The sequence below is a fragment of the Salminus brasiliensis genome, chromosome 3, assembly GCF_030463535.1.
Source record: "Salminus brasiliensis chromosome 3, fSalBra1.hap2, whole genome shotgun sequence".
Lineage (NCBI taxonomy): Eukaryota > Metazoa > Chordata > Actinopteri > Characiformes > Bryconidae > Salminus > Salminus brasiliensis.
The window spans coordinates 1,098,671-1,111,391 of NC_132880.1; the positions used below are offsets into that span (position 1 = coordinate 1,098,671).

Consider the following 12,721-nt stretch of genomic DNA (forward strand, 5'->3'; position numbering starts at 1 on the left):
CGAGACAGTTGATCTAACTGTGATATAATCTTTATAATAATGTGCTGTAATTATTTTACTATAACTTTCTAAATGATGCTCTTTTATATTTGCTGGCCTGTAGTTTAATTCCACAGATGTTCAGTCTGTGTCTCCTCCCCCTCAATGTGTTTTTACTGTTTATTACTATTTGCAGGTAAGAGCACTCATAGACCTTATCACATGATGTTCCCAGACTTAAGACCTCTTGAAGCTTGATGAGCAGCAGTCAGGCACTCCAGAGCTCTGAAACTACATTTACCTTTCCATTCTGTCTCAGACACAGAAATGTTCACGACTTCACAGCTCTGGAGTGGCACAACTATTTAACTGCCAGCTTGTTAGGAGACAGGAGAGCATAAGCTCAAATCCCATCAACACCACAGACCTCCATGGGCAGGAGTCTGAGAACAGGAAAACAGATTGAGGGGGCGGAGCCACAGACTTACACAGACTACACCATATTTACTCAGCTTTAGCTGCAGATCATTTCCTCATGTTTTTGAGGCTCAACTCAGGATGAAGTGTTAATCATTTGTTGCAATGAGTTACTGTTTCATTTCAAACTGTCTCTCCTGTGAGCGGCACTCCTGTGTCAATTGGACTGGATCTGATTCCTCCTTTTTAGTCAGGAGGTCGAAATGGTTGGAATAGATAGGCAGCAAAAATAAAAAAAGCAAATTCAAAGCTAAGTGTCACAGTGTTCAAGTCATATATGAAAACTCACCACCTCACAACTTCAAATGATAAATATTCTGTTCACGTGATTCATTTAGAATTTTTTTTTATCATGTAAAGTTTTTTATTTTAGGAAAATATTTCTCTAAAAAAGAAAGGAGGAAGAAATACAGTCAGTACACCTTAAAGGGTGAGTTATAGCATGTCTTTTCTGTTCACTGCACTCTTAGAAAGAATATTTTAGTGATGCCATTGAAGAATCGTGTTGGTAATAGAAATGTTCAATGTGAAAAGTGAAGAGATATTTAATTTTAACTGTAAACATTAAGTAGGTCTATGGACAACCTCTAGATGACTTCAATAACATAGAGGCTCCTGCAGGAATTCCTTAGTATTTTAGAATCTGGATATTGAATTAACTAATTAATTTGAATTCCCAGAGGATCTGTAGGCAACTATATTTGGATCCAACTATGAGGAGCTCATTTTTTTCTTACTGAAATAAACTTTAGTCCTTTGCAAAGGCTTTTCTTCTAAGAACCTTGTCTTGATGATTCCTTAATATGTTCCTCCACAGATTCAAATAGAAGAACCTCCAAAGGTTTCTCAAGTGTCTGACCTTTTAACAGTGCTCAAAAACATTCTCCTTTATGGAACCAAAAGTAGTTCTTCTATGGCATAATTCAAATAACCCTTTAAATGACCTTTATTTTTAGGAGTCTAGGATTAGTGATGGGGCTCACTGAGACTAGAGAACACCAGGAACTTCAACCCTTTTATAGAAATAGTTCATTTACAACATGTATATGCTAATTGCTGCATATATGTGGGCTGTGCAGACTGTAGAAAGGGTTAAAGGTTTACCACATCCTACATCAAACTGGTTTATGGTTTTAAAGCATCCCCCTGAAAGGTCTGGTGTTGTTTTCCAGAAACTGAATCCAAACAGTTCAAAACTGCTGTCAGATTTATTCAGAGAATAGTCAGACAAAAACAGTTTTACAATACAGAAGAAAAAATGATAAAAGTGAGGGAAAATAGAGAAACACTGAAAAACAAAAGCAAAATAAAAATAAGATGAATGAGTCTACTCTAAGTGCCAACTTGACTTCTTTTGTTGAGATATTGCTTGTTATCTCTTTCCCTCTTTCCTACCTCTACTGTGAGTTCTGGCTGATTCAACTGGCATAATCAGTCGTTCATGCTCTTCAATAACTTTAACCCGCCAGTGACCCCTAGGTTAGCCTTTCATGACTTAACAAGGTCTTAGATTGGGCCTAATTCAATTGCAGTCATTCTATAACTTCCCTTAAAAGATTATTTACTTCAGCCAGTGTAGAAAATACAGTATGTCCCTATGAATAGATTTAACCCTTTAATTCACAACACCTGTCTTTGCTCATAACAGTACCATCCACTCACTTTTGCATAGTAATTTCTCACTTCTTACATTAATCTGACTTGCTTACTAAAACAACTGAAATAACTGAAATAATTGTATAGTTAATAATATATTATTCAAAGCTCAAGCATATCAAGTTCTAATAACTGTAAGAAAGCTTTTGCAGTGCAGCGGTTACCTTTAAGCTTTTTAATTTCTACTGAATATAAACTCAAACTCTGAAAAGTAAAGAGAATAATACTGAAAACTACTGAAACAGAACTAAAACCCCTAAAAAATCTAAGAGTAATTCTCATCTTCCTCTGTGAATCCACTCTGAACTGCTGCCTGGATGCTCTTCATCTCCTCTGGAGCAGCTTTGGGAAGAATGGCCAGCAGCTCGTTGTCAATCTTCTCCAGTCTCAAGTCAGACTTCTTTTCAAACTCCTCCTTGTTCTTGAGGACGAGACGTAAAATACCTCTCTGAGCTTCATCACAGGAGTTCTGTAGCTGCAGACGTTCCTTTTTAAACTCTGGCTTTTCCTTGTCCATGGTCATCAGTTTCCCCAGTGAGCTGACCCGATCCATCAGATACTTCTCAGACACTTCAGTGTAGGTTGCTGAGATCATGTGGACGAGGCTGGCGATGTTACTGGCTTGAAAGGCTTGATTGTAGAGCAGGTCTTTGGAGAAGAGCTTTGCGTCGTAGGAGAGAGATTGAGTCTTCTCTGACGTGGAGACAAAATGTTTGAGAGGTCTGTTTAGGCTGGAGCTTACAAGGCTGGACACCATCTGAAAGAAGCGCACCATCTTCTCCCACTGCTCCTTCACCCTCCCCATGGCATCCATCCCTTTCACTAGCATCTGTATGGTGGTGTTAAAGTCTCTTTGATTTCACAGTTTCTCATGGAGATGAGGATTTCATTCAGTTCCTTCTGGTTCTTCTCCACACTCTTCTCGTAGGTTTCTCTGGTTTTGTTCAGTTGAGCTTGGCTCTGCTCTATACGGAACCTGGCGTTCTCTGATGCCCTTTCTGAAGCACTCTTCCTTACAGATTTACTCTCTTCTTTGAACATCATGGGTGGTTTTGGAGTCAGAGCAGGAGATTTGAAAACATCTTTGCTCTTGGAGTCAAAAGCACGAGCTGATTCAGTCAGTTTTCTGATTTTCTTGATCAACTGCTTTGTTTTGGCTTCTTCACATTTCCCATCAGGTGCGTATACTGCCAGATCTTCACAGATGTCAATGGCCTCTTCACATAACTCTTGGGCACGGATCTTTGCATTGCATTCTGGGAATCTTTCTAAACCCCTGTAAATTCTAATAAACTGATCTTTCACAAAATCTGTGTTTGGAGTTTTCTTCTTCTGATCATACAGGCTCTTCCAGTCAATGTCATTCTTCTGCACAAATTTCTGAAGGAGTCCCACACACATCAGGATTTCTCCAGACTTGCTGTAGATGTTCATTTTATCAACTCCATCTGCAGAAGAGCGCTTGCTTTTTACATCATGGTATGTGTCTGAAATATTTTTTGTAGCTTTACACATTTGGGCCACTGGTTCAGTCACTAAAGTCGCTATTCCATTCACTAGAACACTGACACTGTCAGACACGACTCCAACCAGATCCATGGGTGGATCTTTCTTGGGTGGGTTTCTGTTGATGGAGAAATCTTCTTTGCCACGTTTTTGCTAAATGTAGAGCAAAGAGACACAGAAACAATGTGAGTAAGTAAAATGAACAGAGGAAGATCACACATGAGCTCCATGAGAGTTTTCCATTTCTCAGAGAGTGATTTGAAACATTAAGTCAGCCTAGATCACATTTCTATGTAAACAAATAAAAAAGAATCTCAGTTTGAGGAGAAACACAATATTTCGGTTAATTTTCTGTGTTCTGTTTTTTTGCCACTGAAAACATTTGCAAATCAGACTGCTGAAGATGCTGCTGTTCACCCAAGAATAGACTGAGAACCCCAGAGTCTCGACCTCATCATCCTTCAGTGTGTTTGGATGGAGGTGACCTGGATGGATGGATACAGAAAATGCTCTGAGGTCCAAAAATGAAAATTGGAGGTATAGAAAAAAAACAAAAAAAAAAACAAAACAAAACAAAAAAAACGCTGCACATTTCAGAAAACTCCCACCACCATGTTTAACAGATAAGGTGGAGTGATTTAGATCTGAGGCAGGAGGTGAGGAAACACAGAGTGTAAATGTGGACACATTAACCATTCAAATGTTAGATTTAGTTATGGAGGTTTCTGTATAGTCTCTCAAACAGTATTAGCTCAAGGAAAAAAAAAAATATATATATATAAATGATATATATATCGTATCTTCACAGCGTAGGCAATTGCCTTCAGATAGTGGGGCCATTCTTCATCAATGGAAACCTCAAGGCCACTGGATATTTGAAGTTGCTACATGATGTGTTTCCCCTCTTTATGCACTGAAGCTGGCACGTTCCCGGAGTTTTTCCAGCAAGATGGTGGACCACCACATTATGGGTGTCAGGCCCAAGCATTCCTAGATGAACAGTTTCCTGGAAAGTGGATTGGTCGTCGTGGGCTAGTTGAATGGCCCCCAAGGTCTCCTGATCTGACCCCTTTAGACTTATCGTTGGGGACATCTGAAGGCAATTGCCTATGCTGTGAAGATAGGAAATAAGTTTGATGTGTCACATGACCCTCTTCCCATTGAAAAAACTAAAGTTGGATCCAAAATGGCCGACTTCAAAATGGCCACCACCCATCTTGAAAGGTTTTCCCCCTCCCATATACTAATGTGCCACAAACAGGAAGTGAATATCACCAACCACTCCCATTTTATTTAGGTGTATCCATATAAATGGCCCACCCTGTGTGTGTGTGTACACACACACACACACACACACACACACACACACACACACACACACACACCTTGAAAAAGTTGATTTTGGATTTCATTCAGAGATATACTTTCATATTTTATATTCATTATATGTAAAGTGACATTTCAAGCATTTGTTATTTTACTTGTGATCAGTTTGGCTTACAGCTCATGAAAACTCAGTACCTCAAATTATTAGAATATTTCTATTGATATTTTCTACAATAAACATTAAAACAAAAACACTTTAAATATAATGAATATAGCACATCATAGGTCATATTTAGAATCACAATATAATTATGAATATAACAGGTTTATAAAATTGACATAGTACAATATTCAATTGGTTAACTTTGTGAACATCAATGCATATTTATAAGTCAATTAAGAATTTCTGGATTGTGACTGATATGGCCATAACTGAAATAATGACATCACCATAAAAATATATTGATTACAATTTCCAAGAGATCATCAAATAACCAAATTTAAAACAATTAAAAAGTTCAGCTGTAAAACTATTAATTGTGTGTGAACAGTAATGTTAGCTCAAACACTACAGAGTGACCTCTCTCCACATCCTGGCATTTCCCAAGAGCTCCGCACCTTTCAGAGTGTTAACCAGGTCCACAGAGCTGAAGACTTCACAGCTCCTGCACCTTCACACTGGTTGTATTGGTTTAGATTACATTCAAATCCACAGTGTCTTTAAACTAACTTTAAAATGACAGAAACATTCATTAAACAAAGCTGCAGTGGTAACAATCTTTACATTAGTCCATTTTAGTGATGATCAGACAGTTTTCACAAAAATGGGTTTAAACAAGATATTGCCTTTGGCATGTATTTGCCACAGCCTTATTAACAAGCCATGATGCTACAAGATGACTGGAATAAATAACACATGCTATAAAGTGAGCAGGATTTAGAGTCTGGTTTAATATGCTGTCAAAATAACTAGATTATATTAATAGTTCTTACACAAGAACAATCCCCATATCATCAATATAACTACTAGTGATGTATTCAGGGCTCCAGGGGCATTGCAGTACAGCCTGTGTCTCAATAACTTAAAGAAAACCAGCCTCACCCTATTCCACAGCTACACCCACATTACACAGCTACACCCACATTACACAGCTACACCCACATTACACAGCATGTGCTGTTACAGCTACTGAGAGCCAGCGGTAAGCCGCCTGTAGCAGTGGATACGACACAGGGCCAGCGGTTACACAGCGGTTACACAGCGGTTACACAGCGGTCGTCTGGACTGATCGCGCGCGGCAGCAGCGCTAACAGCTGACCCCTGGAGTAAACAATAGGAGCGCGACTCCGCACGAGCTCTCCAGACACGGTCGTAAACAAAGAAAAGGAGCGCAGAACCAGAACAAGCGCCACGCGCCTGATCAAGGGTCAAGGGCAACACTAAAGGGCAACACTAAAACCCCCCAGAATTGAACCCAAGCTCTCGAACAGCAGGACACAGCTCAGCAGTGAGCAGGAGCTGCTGCAACAGCCTGCCACCTGCACAGCGCCATGTTGGAGACAAAAAATTAGGAACTACTTTCTTTAATATTATTAATAATATTAATAATAATAATAATAATAATAATAATAAAACAACGTCTGTCTGTCTGTCTGTCTGTCTGTCTGTCCTACCTCGATGTCCAGAGGACTTCCAGAGATGTGCTCCTCAGAGTTCCGCTGGTCTGAGAAACTGAAAGGGAGATGAGCCTGTTTATAAATCAGCAGGGCTCAGGCAGCCGCCCTCTCCATCACCCTGTCTCCACCCTCCGAGGCTTTAAGAGAAGCTCCGTGCTGCTCTGCTGTGGTCACGCGTGCTCTGAGCTCCAGTTTGCGGGTGAATCCAACAAGCGAGTGAGGTGAGATTGTGTGATTTCACTGGTTTCAGGGCAGCTGAGCAGCTGCAGGGCTCGGCTGAGAGCAGTAGATCTGCAGCTCTGTGTAGGTTAGCATTTTTGATGCCAAACTTTCTCAGGCTGTAGCTGAAGGGCTCAGGCTGTAGCTGAAGGGGTCAGGCTGCCCTCAGGCTGTAGCTGAAGGGGTCAGGCTGCACTCAGGCTGTAGCTGAAGGGGTCAGGCTGCACTCAGGCTGTAGCTGAAGGGGTCAGGCTGCACTCAGGCTGTAGCTGAAGGGGTCAGGCTGCACTCAGGCTGTAGCTGAAGGGGTCAGGCTGCACTCAGGCTGTGTTTGGGAACCAAGTTACCACTGCATAGGTGGTTCATGTAGAATTCATGACTATTTATCTCTAGATGTAACTATTCTACTTCACCTTTTAAAAGACATGTTTTATGGTAATGCTCCTGCAAATGATGTAGTTTATTAATTTTCATATTTTAAAAAATCATTCTGGGTATTAAGTGTGTAGATTACTGCACAGCACACTACTTCACCAGTGTGAGGACGGTTAAGAACAGTCTTTGACCTCTAGTTTGGACTTTTCTCCATAATGTGAATCTGGCAGTTGTTCTTTTATACTGTATCAGAATTGTATGATGAATTGACCAATAGAAAGGCTCCAAAATGACCTGGAATAAAATATTTTACATCGTCTTTCAATAAAAGTTTTGAAGGTTTTTCTTTATCCTGTAAAATTGCTGTTTTGAAGTGGAGATTATTTTTTACATTTTTTTTTTTACAGGCAATCCAGTTCAGCCGCAGTCGAACATGAGTGACGTCTGTTCATTCCAGTGAGTACTGATGCTAAATAGTTATTAATAATATTATAATATAATATAATATTATTAACTAGTTCATTCATATGCTATATAATCATTTGGTCATATTCCTGCTTCTCCAGACGTCTTCCAGCCGCCTCTGTAAAGGCGGTTGTTTGTACTCTGAAGGACGGCCTCGTGTCCATCAACAGAGTCTATGAAGCCCTCAGTGTAGAAACTACGGCTACATCAGAGAGCAGATTCTACGGGCCAAGCAGAGCCTGGAGCGGTCAGAACAGGCAGCCGGGGCAGGGTTGAAGAGTCTAGACAAGAACATCGAGATCCTCACGCGAGACGAGGGAAGACTTAAACGAAAGATGAGAGCTACACAGCAGACCTTAGAAAACCTGAGAACAGAGAAGGAGTCTAACGAAGACTTACTGCAGAAGTCTCGAGATGCTCTGGAGGTGGCCAGGTCAAATCTGAGCTCGGCGAGAAGCACCCTTCGGAAACAGAAAAAGAGGGAAAACACTGCTGCCTTTGTGACGGGTGTGGGAGTGGGACTGTTCATCATTCCTGTCGCTGGATGGATCGCTGGTAATAATCCCATCTTCTAGTGTGTTGAAACTCTTCGACACTTTCTCAGACCTTTTTTAATAGCTAATGTAATGTTCTCATCCTCTGCACAGGCTCTGCCTTGGTCGTTGGTGGAATCACAGAAATGGAGGAAGCTTCAGAAGCTATTAAAGTAGCTGAAAAAGAAGAGAGCGAGTCAGAGTCCGACGTGGAGATGTATAGAGATAAAGTGTCTGACTACAAGGCTGAGATTTCCCAGGCCAAGCAGGACATCAGGCAGAACCGTGATCGAAAGGAGCAGATCTGTACAGATATCCGGAAGGTGAAGGAGCAGAGAGCGGCTGTAGCTGATCTCCAGGTAAAAGTCAGAAGAGCCGTCCACATCCTGAGTGTCCTGAGTGGGAGGGCCAAAGTGGTCGAGGGTCAGACTCGCAGACACATCGTCCTGGAGCCAGTGATGAAGGTGATGGAGGAGGTGATGAAGGCGGCAGGAGAAATCACAGGGAATCAGCTCCTCTTTAATGGAGATATACCGAGGCTTCTAGATGCGATGAGGGGGAACAACAGAAAACTGGCAGCCATCTGTTCCTGGTCCAGCGATGCTGAAGATGAGGGCTACTACTGAGGAGTGCTTAAATAAATAAATATATATATATATATATATATATATATATATATATATATATATATATATATATATATATATATATATATGAGACGTCTGTCCTTATTCCTTATTCACACTGTTTACGTTTACTTTAGCTTCAACCACAGAACGTCCAGCTTCACAGGTTCCTGCTTTAGTACACAGCATATTCTCCTTAGTGCTTTTTCAGTGAACCCAGAATAAAAAGCGTTGTATGGTTTTGCAGATACTGTAATCAGTTAAGTCTAAACATTTTTTTCTTTTTCAAATAAAAAAAAATGCATATTGTTTCTGTTTGTTGTTGCTGTTTCTTCTTTATCAGTACAGGAAACCTTAAGGGTTGACCCATCAAATCAGTCATGATGCAGAGCATGCTCAAAATACTTGAACATGAAGTATATGTGAAGTTGGCTTTTACACAGTCTGAGCTACACAGAGTCATCTAGACTGGCAGGAGACTGGACACTTGAAGTGACCAGGTGTAAAGGGGGCCTAAAAGTAAAAAAAAAAAAAAAAAAAACATAAAATAAACCTCCCTTTAAATCTTTAGTGTGAAGAGAGCATTGTTTACATTATTATCATATATGTATATTTATATATATTATGTAGTGGTTGGTGTGGTGCAACAGATAACACCACTACCTGCCAGTGGGCTGCCACACCAAGAGCGACTTACAAGGTTACTCATATTACAGAGGTCTTGCCCAAGGACTCTTATTGGTGTAGCGCAGCATAGCCACCCAGACTGGGAATTGAACCCCAGTCTCCCACATGGAGTGGTAGCTCACTGCAGGTAGTGGTGTTATCTGTTGCGCCATACCAACCACCGCTACACCAATAAGAGTCCTTGGGCAAGACTCCTAATGTAGTGCTTTGGCCCCCCTCTGTAATACAAGTAACCTTGTAAGTCGCTCTGGATAAGAGTGTCAGCTAAATGCTGATAATGTAAATATTATAAATAATTCTGTTCTTTTTGTATTATATTATAAATGTTATATAGAGTGTGAAGACCTTTAGTAAACCCCCTTATAGTGATCTTCATCTGTGATGTGACTAATGTGACTAAAACATTTATTTGTACAAAAGCATTCATTCTCACCCTGTTTATTCACTTCTAATGAATAACATCTAAAATCCTAATTTATTTATAATTATTCAATTATGGAATGAGCTTCTTATTAAGTAATAGCAGACATCTGTGTACACATGGCTTAATATTAGACATACAGTAACATGTGAAGACCTCTAATAAACAACCTTATGATGATCATCTGTGATGTGGAAATGTAAGGAGGTGAGGGTGAACTGACAGCTGCTGGAATAGAGGAAACAATGAAGCAAGGGAACAAGGGAGCTGCCTTCCTCCAAAGGAAGGAATCTTCTCCAGTATTGAGTCAGGCTTTCTTTCAAGCCTGCTTGAAAGGCTTGATTGTAGAGCAGATCTTTGGAGAAGAGCTTTGTGTTGTAGAAATGTCTTCTCAGACATGGAGATCAAAGCTTTGGGAGTTCTGGTCAGGCTGATTTTCACAATGTTGAAGACCATCTGGAAGACGGTATCTAGTTTGGCAGGAGACTGGTCACCTGAAGTGACCAGGTGTAAAGGGTCTAAAAGTTATACTAAAATCCTTTCTTAGAATAAACATCCCTTCAAATCGTTAGTGTAAAGAGAGAGCATTGTTCACATTATTATATTATAAATAATTCTGTTCTATTTGTATGATATATTATAAATGTTATATAGAGTGTGAAGACCTTTTGGAAAGCACCTTATAATGATCAACTGTAATGTGGGAGTGCGAGGGTGGGGGTGACCTGGCAGCTGCTGGAATGCAGGACCATAAACAATCAGGTCTGCTTTTACTTTCCTTTTCCTGAAAATGCATTGAAGCAAGGAAACCCAAGTCCCCTTCCCTCATGACCTACTTTAAATGAGGAGCTGATACACCAGGCTGGCATGTTTTTTTATCTGTGGCTTGTTACTTGTAGATCATTAAGGCTTGATGCTTAATGTTATCAGTAGCCAGTTATCTGCAGCTTGCGGCTCATTACTTGTGGGTCTTTCCACATATATGTTTTTATTACCAGTGCTTTATTACCCATAGTTCTGTTCTCTGGGCTGTTACTGGTGGCTCCTTTAATGGCTTTGGCTGTTGTTAGGCTGCAGGAGATTAAGGTGCACCGAGACAGTTGATCTAACTGTGATATAATCTTTATAATAATGTGCTGTAATTATTTTACTATAACTTTCCAAATGATGCTCTTTTGTGTTTGCTGGCCTCTAGTTTAATTCCAGAAAACAAATCAGAAGATCAGCTTAGTGTTTAACCAGCTTAATTCCGGTCAGCCGGTCAGAGTGCAGGTTTCTATCAAAAGAAGTGAGAAACAGAACTCACGAACATCACAAACTAGCTTTCCAGTTTTCTCTTTTAATCATGGTCCTCTTCTGAACATGACCCAGAAACGACCTCGGCTCCACAAGATAAATGATCAGTGTTGGGAGGGAGAGCATCCTGTAAACACTAAAAAGGGAAGTAGGCTAAACGGTGCTTCAGCAGCCTTGTCCTGCTCACACCCACAGACCTCTCCAACCCAAACTTGGTTAAAGCATACCACCCTGACACTGATTGTTCCCTGGCTTAATATTTGCACTGCATCTGTTTCATATCAAATTACAGAATGTTTCCCGTCCTGCCAGCAGGGTCCGAGCCTACAGTAAAGACCGTCCACTGACTGTCACATCAGGTCAAATTAAACTGATGCAGTAACTGTAATGGGGTGCTCACTTACAGCGGGGTTTGAACCCAGGCCGCCGTGTTGCAGGGCCGGCGCGCTACTGAGTGAGCTACCACGATCACGTGACCAACGGGCCCAAGTGCAGAGTCTTTCAATCTTAGAGCAGGTAAACCGGAAATGAAAAGTTCTCGGGACTCGAACCCAGGCCGCCGCGTCGCGAGACTGACGCTCTGCCGCTTCACCAAAGCGGCAGTTATGAAAACGGCCAACAAATGAAACTTAAAAGGAGATGGGTTTAATAACAAAGGACGCCAGGGGAGAACTGGCTACCTCTTTAACTCTAGAGGGAAAAACAACTTAAGGGCAAAAAGGATCTCCCAAAAGAAACCAGAAAACTGAGAAGTTACAGGGAAGACAGACACTCCTGCCTTCCTCTGTAACACTAGTGTATGTGTGCTACGCGCACACACACACAGACACACACGGGCACACACACCAGGGAAGACAGACACTCCTGCCTTCCTCTGGTACACGAGTGTATGTGTGCTACACGCACACACACACACACACAGACACACACACCGCACAGACACCGGGAGAGAGACTCGGGAGGGACACACACGAAGGAGAGTGACACACACTCAGCCTTCCACTCGAGACTTCACAGGCACACAGATACACACACCACCAGAATCAAAAGATCCAGCAGTGGGGCAACTGGATCTGTGTGCCTATATAGCCTACTGCCCAGGTGTAGGGAATTGGGCTCAATCACTAGCTGGGGTGACTCGGGGCCTCCCCCTGGTGGCAGGAGGAGGCCTTGCCCTAGAGCTACCCCTTACAGGACCCCCCCCCCGAGGGGCGGCACCCGACGTCCCCAACCCAGCTGCACGGTCCCGACGAAATGCCCGGACGAGCCCGGGATCCAGAATGTGGCGTGAGGGCACCCAGGACCGCTCCTCCGGGCCATAACCCTCCCAGTCCACTAGGTACTGGAGCCCGCCTTGGACCCGCCGGACGTCCAGAAGGCGCTTGACAGTGTAAGCTGGCGCACCGCCAACTGTACGCGGGCCCGGCGGATCGGTGGAACCCACGGAACACAAGACCGGCTTGAGGCGGGACACATGG

General features: G+C 42.0%; 1 protein-coding gene and 1 pseudogene across 1 annotated transcript; one reads left to right on the forward strand and one right to left on the reverse strand.

The window, feature by feature from the left end:
- Positions 1 to 1,650: 1,650 nt before the first annotated feature.
- On the reverse strand, positions 1,651 to 6,687 carry LOC140551612 (uncharacterized; annotated as a pseudogene).
- LOC140551615 (uncharacterized) lies at positions 6,125 to 9,148 on the forward strand. The gene is made up of 4 exons (XM_072675108.1): positions 6,125 to 6,842; positions 7,623 to 7,671; positions 7,782 to 8,235; positions 8,328 to 9,148. The coding sequence occupies exons 3-4, from the start codon at positions 8,016 to 8,018 to the stop codon at positions 8,837 to 8,839; spliced, it is 732 nt and encodes a 243-aa protein (XP_072531209.1). The 5' UTR covers positions 6,125 to 6,842; positions 7,623 to 7,671; positions 7,782 to 8,015; the 3' UTR covers positions 8,840 to 9,148.
- Positions 9,149 to 12,721: the final 3,573 nt, after the last annotated feature.

Excerpts from the sequence above, each read along its gene's own strand:
- LOC140551615 (XM_072675108.1), top strand. The coding sequence starts at position 8,016 with ATGAGAGCTACACAGCAGACCTTAGAAAACCTGAGAACAGAGAAGGAG. Across the intron at positions 8,236-8,327 it reads TGTCGCTGGATGGATCGCTG|GCTCTGCCTTGGTCGTTGGT; the intron begins GTAATAATCCCA and ends TCCTCTGCACAG.